The 13,282-nt window shown below is 41.6% G+C and overlaps 1 protein-coding gene across 1 annotated transcript in view; it reads right to left on the bottom strand.

The window, feature by feature from the left end:
- Positions 1–12,375, bottom strand: part of LOC133983164 (dolichyl-diphosphooligosaccharide--protein glycosyltransferase subunit STT3B-like) — a 63,150-nt gene extending 50,775 nt beyond the window's left edge. The window contains exon 1 of the mRNA XM_062422131.1: positions 11,794–12,375. Coding sequence (XP_062278115.1) covers positions 11,794–12,089 — 296 coding nt within the window. The 5' untranslated portion in view covers positions 12,090–12,375. The remainder of the gene's footprint in view (positions 1–11,793) is intronic.
- Positions 12,376–13,282: the final 907 nt, after the last annotated feature.

The raw sequence follows: 13,282 nt of genomic DNA, 5'->3' as shown, positions 1-13,282 counted from the left end.
TTTTTTAAATGTTGTAGTAGTCGATCTGCAGTTTCTGAAAAACAACCTCCTTTCTCCACCCACCATCCCCGCATAGTTTCTGACCAGTGAACGGGGTGACAGCACCCGCGTGCCTTTCATTGATACATTTTGGTTCGTTTGAAATTTTGGCGTGTGAAACCGAACTGAAACCGATGGAAAAACACAACAAAGTAGCAACTCATCCGCTGATTCAGACCAAAGCCAACAAAGCATAGGAGTTAAAACGCCCTTAAATCTGTTTGAGGCCAGCGGGGTCAGACCCACATATCTCCACACACTCAGACAAGTCCCACAGAGGAGTAAAGAGAAGCCAATTAGCTGCAGACAGGGAGAGAAACACAGCAGAGTCAGAGCAGGGTGGTGGGGTGAATGGAAAACAAGTAAACCGACATTCAGCTCTCTCTCTCTCTCTCTGTGTGTGTTTGTGTGTGTCCGTGTGTATCTGTGTGTCTCAGTCACAAATCTACAACTCCTTACACTCAGTCACATGCCCTCAGTTATAGAGCTGGAGGTCAGTGAACAACTGGCTGTGTACAGTAGAGGCCTGTTGAAGTGTAGAGAAGGTATCTTGAGCACAAATGAAAGTCACACCAGCTTCAACCTATCAAATAAAACTACTGTGTAAAGTCTGCAGTAAATGTGAGCTGTATTTTTCCTTCCTTTAACATTGAGTTATTTCCTAAATCACTGTCATATCAATCCAGCCTCTTGAGCTGGAACTGCAGCGACAGCTACAATTAGCATTTCTTTTCATCATTCATTAATTAGGTTGGGTTTTTTTGCCTTTAGGCTGCAGAGATTGACAGTGAGCAAACAGACAGACTAGAGGAAATCAGAACACCCCAAACTATTTTTTTTTAATTCAAATGATGTGCCAAATGTTAGGATTTGCAGTATTTTCTCTTTTTTATATTGTAAACTCAGCATCTTTAGGGTTTGAACCGTTGGTCAGACAAAATAAAATATTTAATACATTTAATAAAAACAAAACAAAATATTTTATTGTTAAAATAATAAAGCCGCAAATAATTTTAATTTATTTTTAAATAATAATAAATAATAATGTAAAATACAATTTAAAAAAAAAATAAAAAATAAATAAATAAATAATGTAAACAAAACTATTAGCTAAAAAAATGTAATCTAAAAAATATTTTACAATACTACTAAATAAAAAATGTAATAATAATTTAATACATATTCTTTTAAATAAATGAAAAACAATAATGTTAAAACATATTTTAAAGTATTAATACATTAAAAATAAATAAATACATTAAAAAAACAATAACCAAAAGATCCATCATTAATACAAATAATTGTCAGTTAAATCCCTAACTTCTAATATCATAAAAAATAATGTCAAATGCAGAGTCCAAATTCCAAATTCTGTAAAGCAGTTAAATAATCCACTAACTGTCTTATCTTACAAGATAAGCTCTTCTGACAAAGGATCTGAATCTATACCACACTGATGTTTAAGTGAACACACTTTGAACTGTAGCAAACTGAGTACAGCTGCACACAGGCTGTCAAATAAAAACCAGGCTGACCGCGCACAAAACAAAAAAAGAAAATCGAAAGACAAACAAAAAACTAACAAAAACAAGAAGATGTGATCAAGAGACGTCCGACAAGAACATGACGGTTTATTGCATGGCTGTTTCATCATCGCTATCTGTCAGTGTGCTTGTACAGTTATACAGTATTGGTAAGTTAAGACAAAGGGATCTTGCTCTGGGGTGTATATGATGCACAGAAGAGCCAGTCACACACACTTGTTGATGTACACATGCCGCCAACCCCCACACACACATTTCACAGAGAAAAAAGGAATAAGCTGTAGAGGAAGTCGCAGATCAAAAAGTTGTAGTGGAAGTGGGACAGAGTGATAATAGCAGCAGTCAAAACCACAGCACACATAGTTCAATGTTCTCTCACACTCTCTCTCACACACACACACACACACACACACACACACACACACACACACACACACACACACACACACACACACACACACACACACACACACACACACACACACACACACACACACACACACACACACACACACACACACACACACACACACACACACACACACACACACACAGAGATATGTAACCTGATGAACTGTCATAACTGCACCTGCTTTCTCTGACTTGGATAAACAAATGGATATACCAGAGCCAGACTGGGACAAATATTCAGGCCACCTAATAGACTAGACTAGGCTACTTTTTAAATAAGTGCACACAGTGAAGTTTCAACACGGCCAAATCTTCAAAGTGGAACAAAATGAAACTGACTGAAATCCTCATATTTAGCTACAAGCAGAATAACAGCTGAGTCAGCAACACAGCTGGAGCCGTCAGAACAAACAGGAAGTTATTTGACTACAAACTATGCATTTACACATCATTTCTGAGTATTATTACAATATTTATATACATGTAAAAAAAAGAATAAAATATACATTATGGCACACTGTGAGCCTGAAACGTATAGTCGGTGTGAAGCCTAACCAGCTGCTGGGATTAATATGGTTAGAATTATATCTTTATCATATGATAACTCTTAATCAATACGTTTATTTGTTACTAAAGAATTTTGGGTTTTTTTATTATCATTTTATTAAAACATTTAATTAATTCAGAACATGATGACAAGTGAAAATATCAATATTGTTTCTAGAGCAGCACCAGAAAAGTCACTATATGAAATCAATAATATCTGACCGGAAACAAAAATAACATGTCAGTAATATAAATGATATTCCTGACATGAAAATACTGAGTGAGGAACACAGACATCAGTCAGTGTCAGTCATTCCTCCTCTGCTGCTGATGTTATTCACTGCTGCAGGAGACGCTAGCAGAGAGGAGGGGCTGGTTTATCAGCATCTCAGCCAAATGTTAATATAACGCTGCATACAAACAGCTTTTGTTTTAGCTTGTTCATAACTATTTACTATGAGCCTATGGCTGGGCGATATGAAATAGGTCATTCATATTCCGATACCTATCCCGATAACAATACATTCACTAACACATATTCAGATAACAAAACATATCCCGATAACAATACATATCCCGATAGATATTCCGATAACAATACATATCCCGATAGATATTCCGATAACAATACATATCCCAATACATATTCCTATAACGATGCATATCCTGATACATATTCCGATAACAACACACTCCGATAACAGTACATATCCCGATAACGATACATATCCTGATAACAACATATATCCCAATATAGCACGTTTTAATACAATGAATATATAGTTTGTCTTTCCTACGCTAGTTTGCCAACATGCAGCATGGTCAAAAATGCACATCCACAGTAAAGCCTACAATTGATCTAGCTGAGAACTGATAAACAACTAATCTACAAACCATCAATGCAAAGTAACATGTCACTTTGATGGCTTGTAGAACAGTTGATTTTGGCAAGCCGTAGTGACTGCATGGACATATTCGATAACATCAGCTCGCACAAAACCAGAGGCAAAACCCTGCATCACTGTGTTTTGTGCACTGACTAGAAAGTTGCCAGGCGATGATGTGTGTGGATGCAGGAGGCTTCCTATGTTGGACAAATCAGGGTCACAATAGGTATGGATCTTACCATCAGGTCAAAAGCAATGAAAGGGAAGGGTTGTCTTTGCTCTGATGTACCTTAATAATTTAGTATTTTGACACTGGTCTGACAGCTTTGGCCAATCAGCAGACAAATCAGGCAGGCCAATAGGAACTGTCCCACTGCTTCAGATGGCCAGTCCAGGTCTGGGTAAACCCTGTTTTTTTTTATCTTTGTCATAAATTCTCAGGTATGGTCAAATAGTTAAAGTTTCTTCTCCTGCCAGGTTATTCCACCCTCCCCCTCTGAATGACAGCTTAAAATGACTCATCCCCTATCCTGCATGTTGCATAATGAAACGCCAAAATTCCTATTATGTAAGCTGAATAAAAAGGGGATCTTCCACATACACACGGACACAGAGGGGAGGATTTCCTGCTGAAAAAGAAAAATACTGTCACAGAAGTGGGCCCTCAAAGCCTCAAAAATATGCTTAACCCAAACAATTTCTGAAATGTTCGGGCCTCCCCGGTGCACATTGCCAGCTCGGGGCGACACCCATGATGGTGCTGTGACACAACGGCTGAAATATGATACGGTGGCAGTTGTTTCATTATGCAAAAGAGGTGGAGATGTTGAAAGAGAGGGCTCATATGCCTGTCAACTCCCTGAAGGGATCAGAGGGGATCAACGTCCACTTACGTTGAGTTTAAAGGTACAAATGGGTACAAACATGAAGTAATCTTCAACTAGACAAGCTCTGATGAAATTGTGTTTTGTATCTGTAGGTAAAGAGTAGCTGAGTTCTAAATTCTTGTTATTCACTAACCAGCATCTGCCTGCTCATTGCTACACTGTATTGCAACACACTTAATGTTAGTTAGTACTGTGATACCAAACAATTTGCCATCACTGATCCTGTGCAACAGATACTTGTATTAGTGCTGAACTGTCAATAGAAATAACATGTTGTACACTTACGGTTTAGTATAAATGACCCCTATTCCAAACTATTTCATAAAGGTTCATGTTTTCATTCCAACCAAGCAGGAGCACACCAGGCTCATTTAATCAGCTGATCTCAGTCTTCAGACAGCTGATTGGTTTAATTATGTGCTCTTGATTGGTTGGAACAAAGACCTGCAGACACACGACCCTTTACGGAATAGTTAGGACATGCCTGCTCTAGCTATACACATACATATAAATGAAATCCCATAACATAATACATATTTTAACTGTGTATTTCCTGCAGCAAATGGCTCCAACTGTTGTCTGTATCTGCTGCTGCAGGGTGACATTCTACCCTGCAGTTTACACCAAACACAGCTCATGTTCCAGTGTTGCAAAGAGTGCAAATGCATAACAAACTGTATTTCTAACTGATTTCCAATAGATATATTATCCCCAAATGTTTGGTTTTGGGGTAAATCTTGTTGCCTCTGGTTGTTGTGGTGAATTAGATTGTGTTATATATATATCATCACCTTTCAATATAATGCAATCCGATCCAACAGCATTACTTATTCTAGCTGCAAATATACCATAGAGTGGAGTCGACTACTCTCTGACACAGTATCAGTACAGGTCAAGGTTAAATAGATTGTGTACTCACAGAGGTGATAGAGAAGTGCACTTCAGTCACTAATAAATCATGTAAAAAATGTTCAAATAGTCCCACAAAGTGCAATATTTAAAATTATTCTATCAAATTATTTTCGATATTCATGTTTCCAAGCAGGCAGTATTATTTCCTTGTTATACACTTAAGAGAACAATGACTGAAAGTATGAGCAGTGATAACAGTAATGGGCTCAGCTCTGTGGTAGGCATCATATTACTGCAGTAATGCAGCAACAGGCTCGGCCCCAGTGTCAACAACTGCACACTGTAAGTGTCACAGAGCTCTGATTTATCGCAGGGTGTTGTATATGTTTCTCAGGTCAATGTGTGTCAGAGCGAAAAACAAAAAAACTCACCATGAAAGCTAAAAAATGCATCAAACTGGCAGCATGGAGAAATATCTGCACGCTGTGTGAAGCAAAGTCCAACCTGCACAAGGTCAGTGCTGCCCAGCAGGTCTGTCAGCACTTCAGCCTGCCAGTGTGTGTGTGTGTGTGTGTGTGTGTGTGTGTGTGTGTGTGTGTGTGTGTGTGTGTGTGTGTGATAGAGCCAGGCAGCCAGGCAGCTATATAGCTCTTCATCTTTCTGCCCGTTACTAGCAGCCAGCAGGAGAGACAGTCAGTGAGAACAGAGCGCTGCTGTTTGGAGGAGTCTCTGCCTCTCAAAGATCAGGTTTCAGGTGGACCGGTGCAGGCTGTCAGCAGAGCGGACCAGAGGCACAAACTGTCATGACCTCCTGTGACCGTGTAGAGCACACCGCTGAAGGCGCCAAAACAGGAGACAGCGGAACTATGCTCGCTCTCGTGAATCATCGGCCAAAACCCAGACGTGGCCTCACAGTGCGCTGCTGACTTGTATCCTAATATTCGGAGGTGACGACTACAGCTTTTAACTATCAACTACGTCTGAAAATTAAAAAGAAGGAACACAAAGGAATCTTTACCTTTCATATTTTGACCTCAAATGAAGCAGAAATGAGCGAGGATAGAGAAAAAAAAGACTGATCTGAAGAGGCAGCCAGTGTAAATGAATCCAATGGGGCTAAATGTAGGATCTGCTTCCCTATTCCATTTCAAGCAGGCGCGTTTAATTTCTCCTCCTGAGCCTGCCTCCCTTTTCATTTTTCAAACACCCTTTTCCCCCCTCTCAAGAAAAGATATTTTCCAGACAGATGTGCAACAGCAGCACAGTGCAGGTCTGACACCTCTTCATTACACAACACAAAAAAAAAAAACCTTCCTCTTGCTCTTGTTCTCTGAGTGCCTTGTAATGTGGCACGACTGATAACCCATTTTCTAGCCCGGGCGCAATAAAAGCATACACATCATCAACTCCATCCTCAATAAACATCGGGTCATTTCCTGTTATATTCCATTAGTGCGTGTGAAAACAAAGGGGACGGTATCTTCGTATTAGACAGTGGGGGTAGATGGTAATCCACGCTAACTCTGTTTGCTTTTATTATTCTATATGCATGTAGCTCATAGCTCTGTCGTATTTACTCTGCAGGCAAACATGGATATTAATATCAAGGAAAATCAGTAACAAACTCAAACAATGATATCATTCAGGCTGAGTATGATATGACAATGTTCAGTACTAGAGCAGATACAGTACAGTTGTACCTTTTCTGAGGCTAAATGCTGTGTTAACACAAGTAGTCCTATGGGAAAAGTCTCTAAAAAAATATACAATATAACAGCAACTTTATATAGGGCTTTATGTTTATAATAATTAAAGGTGTAGTGTGAAATCTTTGGCAGGGCTGTCATTCATAAAAACAGCTTGTTAAACCTACTCCTGGTCAAAAGCTCCAGAAGGTACCCTTACTCACAACGTTTCATGCCTGAAATGCTACATTTTATCATGCTGATTTGCTTAGTTTCCTCCAGCGATTAAACTACGTCCAACCAATCACAACAAGCAACATCACACATGGCTACGGCTACAAGGAAACGTATTCTAACTAGGGATGCAAATTTTGGCCGCGATGGATGCGATGGATGCCGCGATGGATGCGGAGAACCCGCTTGGACACGGAGAAGCGCCCAGCAAAGGAGAAGGAGAGCAGAGCGTAGAAAAAAGGACTCGTCTCTCTGCACCAGATGAGATCTTTTGATACACTGTTATGTTGTAGGCCTACAGAGAAAATACTGTTATATCTTTCAGCAGTTGCACTTGTTCTGAATGCACTTTGTTGTAGTAGTCCTACAGAGAAAATTTTAAAATGCACTTGACTTAAATGCACTTTACATTATTATTTAATGTACAGAGTGGGGTCAAGTTTAACATTTTATTTTGAATTTTATTATATTTTATTTTATATTGTGTATTGTTGTAATGTCAGTGCTAAATAAATATGTTCATACTTTTGTAATTGATTTATTCTTTGAATTGCAATGCCTTGATTTTAGTGCAGTTAGTACACAGTCATAGCCATAAATGCAATGGTACTTATAATTGGCATAATAATTTCTTTCGGTGTTTCGGTTTTCGGCCTTGGTTTCCTCATTTTCGGTTTTCGGTTTCGGCCAAGAATTTTCATTCCGGTGCACCCCTATTCCTAACCTTACTCCTGCTCAAAAGCTCCAGAAGGTACCCTTACTTCTCACAACGTTTCATGCCTGAAATGCTACGTTTATTCTATTTCCTCCCGTGCTGATTTGCTTAGTTTCCTCCAGCGATCAGCTATCACAACAAGCAACATCACACATAGCAACGGCTACAAGGAAGCGTATTCTAACAGCGACGGCAGATTGTATAGACCGTTGTATGAATAACAGCAGTTTGTGTGAGCCTTTGGTGAATGTAAAACTGCACTCAGATAGAGGTAATTCAGAACCACTTAGAGCGTCTTCACACCTGCCCTTCTTAGCTCAGTTGAATCGAACCCTGGTTCATTCTCCTCAGTGGTGCGATCAATTTGGGCAGGTGTGAACGAAGTGATTGCACTCTGGTACGGACCAAGACAACCAGACTGAGGTGGTTCTGGTTACAAACAACGCTAGTACGGTTAATTTGTGGTATGATTGGTCAGTTCTGCAGCACGTCTTCCACAGAATGTGTTTAGAGAAAGAGAGTATATGTGTCGGTACACTCAAGTTTCAGTTATGCTATACATTGAGCTGTGTGAGAGTGAGAGTGTGTGTGTGTGACTTTGCTTACTTTCGGGGACAATACCAGACTTTAGATCAATTAGGGACAATAGACGTGTTGCCAGTGACTTTTAAGTCAGCAGTATAAGGTTAAGGTTACAATTATGCGAGCAGTGGTTATGGTTATGGTTAGGGGAAGCCTCAAGGAAACTAATGAAAGTCTATGTAAATGATCCAAAAGTGACTTAGGTGGTGAACGTGTGTGTGTGCGTGTGTGTGTCATTATCACTGATGCTGGTTATACGTAGGGAGATGCTGACGTCAAACTGTAGCGGGGCAATTTAAACTGTGGCTTCCTGTCATCATGTTGTCCTTTCATGGTGCTGAACCTAATTAGAGGGGGGTTAGTGTCTTAAATTCGAGCGACAATTGAGGTTAATATATCTGCTGCAATCTTTAGCATCTTTTTCATGACATGTATTTGTGGCGCTCTATGTAAAAAGGTCTTCTGATGATTTAACTACTAACTAAGAACTATCTGATCAAAGAGTAAATGACCCAGAATATGACAGAATAACATGTTGAAGGGTTCAGCGTCCAGCCCAAGACAGCTTAGCTTTTAATTGAAACGCCTCTATTTGAACAGTGTAACGGTTTCATGTCTACGCTGATAGCAGCCGTGTCATTTCTATCTAAAGGAGAGCTGACCCCCCGAGTGACACTAATTGCGCTCAAATCTTTCCTCTGGGTCGTTATTCATCGTGCTGGAGCTTTGAGCGCCAGATGACAGGTGGATCGGCCGCCATCTACTTTTGACCAGACCTTGCTCTGAGGGAGGTCCGACTCGCTCGCCAGCAACCTTTAGTGCATCAGACAGAGACATAAGTACTAATGAAGCTGGGGGGGTTTTTGTGATGCTGTTCTGTGCATGATTAACACAACCCGCAACTCGAAAGCATGGCTAACCGTGTACGGGCCGGCTGCCTGACGCTTTGCTGTCACATCTAATAGCTCCATGTAAGCGCTTCTGAAGGAAAAAGACTATTAACTAGCCACATCAAAACGACACATCAGACATTGTGTGAGTAAGAGAGAAAGAGAGAGAGAGAGGGGGGAAGAGAATAAGCAGGGTTGCGGAGGGGCGATCCCACTGTTAGCTCTCTTCTTTTAAAGAGGAGTCGCAGAATGACAGCGACCTTGCAGTGAGGTCGCCGGGTTGTACGCGAGGGAGCCGCTATCAAACAATGATCAGATGAGGCTGCGAGTCCCGCTGCCTTTTATCACGCTGATCGCTTGACAAGCCTGAAAGTTTCTTCAGTGTGACCTCAGACTCCTTCCTTCTATCTGTTACACTGTAAAACTTCATATTCAAACTGGAGCCTGTTGTTCATTTACAGCAGTTGGGCAAATATGAGTAACTTCCCTTTTACTACAGCATGCATGCATGCACACACACAAACCTAGCAGACTTTTACCACAGTTAAAATGCTGATGTGTTATATTTGATACACAAATCTATAAGAAATGTAGCTGCGCAATTGGCTCCCAAGATGTGACCCACAACTGCTTTAAGGCAAACATTACCTGATATTCAGCATATTGCATCACCTGATCACATCCTGCTGGAGCGGGGAAACCACTGACACACACACACACACACACACACACACACACACACACACACACACACACACACACACACACACACACACACACACACACACAGTTTACATAATGCTGCCACTCTGATAGCAAAAAAAAAAAGGGGGGAGAACGATAGAACAATGAAGCGGCTTATGAATAAATTTCACTCTGTGTCGTGCCATGTTAGGCTTTTCAGACGGCAACGCGCTAAAACTGAAGAATTCTCTCGCCACAGCCGAAGCTTTCAAGCATCCTCTTTATTTTTTTTTATTCAGGAGACAGACATGAAGCTGGCACTTTAATCCATGCGCTGCCGGCCAGTCTCAGAATTATCATTAAAATGCTTTTCAACGTTTAATGATTATTCGGAAGAGGAGGGGGAGGGGGAAAAAGGGGTCACTCACAAGCTTGGTCATTTGGAGTACAAATATTACACACAAAAAAAAAAAAAAAAGCTGGGGTGATTTCTGGCATGCCGGTAGAGGTTTTGAACTGGAACATAAAACAATTGGAAAGCATCACATCTCAACAGCAAGCTTTAGGAAATCAGGTGTATTGGAGGTGAATACAAACAGGAAAGAGGAGGTAGAGAACAAAAAAAAAAGATACCATGCTCTTCTTTGTGACTGTTTGGCTGGTTCCTCTTTACGCCTTATCTTGCAGCAAAATCTGCCAACCTTTGCTGTCCAACTGTCAGCAGCTGCCTGGCTTCACTCATGTCAAGACGGTGTGAGAAAAAACCTTTTTGCACTTTGCACGCTGAAACATCAGCGCTCGCACGAGCATTTCGAGGGAAGGTCTGGATGGAAACACTCCTATTATCGCATATGTTAAGTTTAACTTTTAAGAGCTGCATTTCAATCTAAAAGACAAACAAGTTTAAAGCACTTCACAGGGAAATTATGCAAATGTCACCCCAGAGCTACAAGTTCCTAGAATGAATGAGTATATAGTGAATGAAAAGCTGTGCTGATGTGCTCCTTTAAAGCGCTATAGTTGCACACTGACCCCAGAATGATTGCCGGTGTGTGGCTGCGAGGTAACAAATCAGTGCAAGAGGTGACGGGCAGGTAAACAGAAGGTGAAATCTGTGTCGGTCTCTGTGACTTTTCAGCCCCCATTCAACCTCCTCCACGAGCCCGAGCGTCTTTCCGGGTTCACAGCCCCGGCCGCGTCACATGAAGCTGTCACCATTGTCCTCGTTTACTCTGCTGTGACTGTGACACCCCCCCATCCCCCTCCCCCCTCCCCTTCTCCTCCTACCCCTCCTCCACTAGCTGTTACAACGTTGTCTTCATTATGAATTGCAGTAGACACATAGGGCTTCCCCCCTTGCTACTGAAAAGGTGAATGAACTGGGCTATTTTTAATCAGCATAATGAGTTTGGTATCAATGGCTTCGACGTGATGATTTTTTTACATTACATTTTTATTTCTCTCCACTATTTTTAACAACACTTCATACTCCTTTTATGCTCCTTTTCATGTGAAGCACTTGGTGTATGTCATTTCTTGCTGTTTTAAAGCACTTTGGGCTGCATTTATTGTATGAAAGGTGCTATACAAATACAGTTATTATTCTCATCATTATTTGGATTCTTAAAAAAAAAAACATTAAGCAAACAAAAGCTTGCAAGTTTGGTTCCTTTGTGGCTACAATGTGATTTTGAGGCACCTGCTCACTGAAAGCCTTTATATGAAAAGCAGCTCATGTTTGAACTGAAACTTGCTCACAGTGTATTCACAGGGCTCAGGTTCCCTCTGTTAGCCTGTCTGCTCAGCTCAGGCTCAGCTCATTGTGTTGGGGACTCACCAGGGGTCAAACTCGTGGATGATGCTCTCGAAGCGAATGACAGCGAAGAGCCTGGAGCTGAAACCGGCCAGCCAGGCCAGGAACAGGATGGTGAAAGACAGCAGGGACTGCCATCCGGCCGGCTGCGACAGGCCGCCGGACAGACCTCCTCCTCCTCCTCCTCCTACTCCACCTCCTACGCCGGCGGTGCTACCTCTCTCTGCCACCGCCGTGCTGCTCCTCCCGTTCCCCGAATACGACGCTCCGGAGTTGAGTGAGGATTTGTGTTTGTCGGGAACCGGGTGATGCTCCGCCATATTCTACGTCAGTCCCGTCGTGGCAAGCAAAAGCGAGCTATCTGGTATCACACAGGAAAGTAAAGCCCCCCCCCTCAAACCTTCTCTGCCACGCTCCACTTCCGAAACCACTTCCCTATGCGCCCCGCGCCCCCCCAAAACACCGGTTTGTAGCTCCAAACTTTCTAACCTTTCTTCCCACCGACGGCTAAAGCAGCTAAATGTTCCCAAAGAGTCACATAGCAGCTCGGGTTAGCAGCATACTGGAAGTGACACATGCGGCTCGGGCTGCTGCTCCTCCTCGCTTCCTTGGAGCTGGGTGAAGGGGGCGGGAACGGCGAGTGGAGCAGGAAGAGCTGTCAGCCTCTCACAGTGAGACAGGTACAGCCATGAGGGACACGGCTCCAGGAGAAGCCCAATCCCAAGGCAGAGCGCTACTTGACAGACAGTCGAAGCGACCAATGATAACAAGAGCAGTATGACCGTTGAAGATGCGCTAGCGTGAGAGAAGAGGAGACGTGATGACAGACGGTCACATGAGCCAATGAAATAAATGAATTTCGTAGAAAATATTGCACATATTAGCAAAAGTGGAGCCAGTGTGACAGGAGGGTATTAAAGGGGCAATCTGCAATTTCTGTTCAATTTGACAAAGTCAGGGAACTCACAAGTGATATGTTTTTAGAAGCAGGTTTTTTAAAAGGGGGATCAAAAGTAAAACAAAAGAGCAAGATTTTTATGAATTATAGTCTATAGTCTGCACAAGCAAGCTCAGAAAACACTTACAGAAACGCCTACATTTCCCACAATGCAACAATTGAATCTTTCATCAGATATCATCAGGTTTTAAAAAAAATCTAACTTTAGAAATTGTCCTTCAACTGCAGAAGAAATTATGCAATTTACTGAACTGCATGTGTAAAATGGTGGAGTGCCATTTTAAGAACAAGAAGAACAACTTTAAGAACAACTTTAAGAGCAACCTTGACCTCCGGTGCATACTGGGATGGTTTTCAACCAATATTACTTGAATGCTTTAATAATTACTTATTAACAATTACTATTACAGATCATTAAGTAATAAAAAACATTTTTACCACTGGAGTATTATGGCGCTTTTCCACTACACAGTTCCAGCCCGACTCGACTCGACTCGGTTTTTTTTGCGTTTCCACTAGGGAAAGTACCTGGTACCTGGTACTTTTTTAATACCT

This window comes from Scomber scombrus, chromosome 7 (genome assembly GCF_963691925.1).
Source record: "Scomber scombrus chromosome 7, fScoSco1.1, whole genome shotgun sequence".
Lineage (NCBI taxonomy): Eukaryota > Metazoa > Chordata > Actinopteri > Scombriformes > Scombridae > Scomber > Scomber scombrus.
This window is presented reverse-complemented; position numbering and strand designations above follow the sequence as displayed.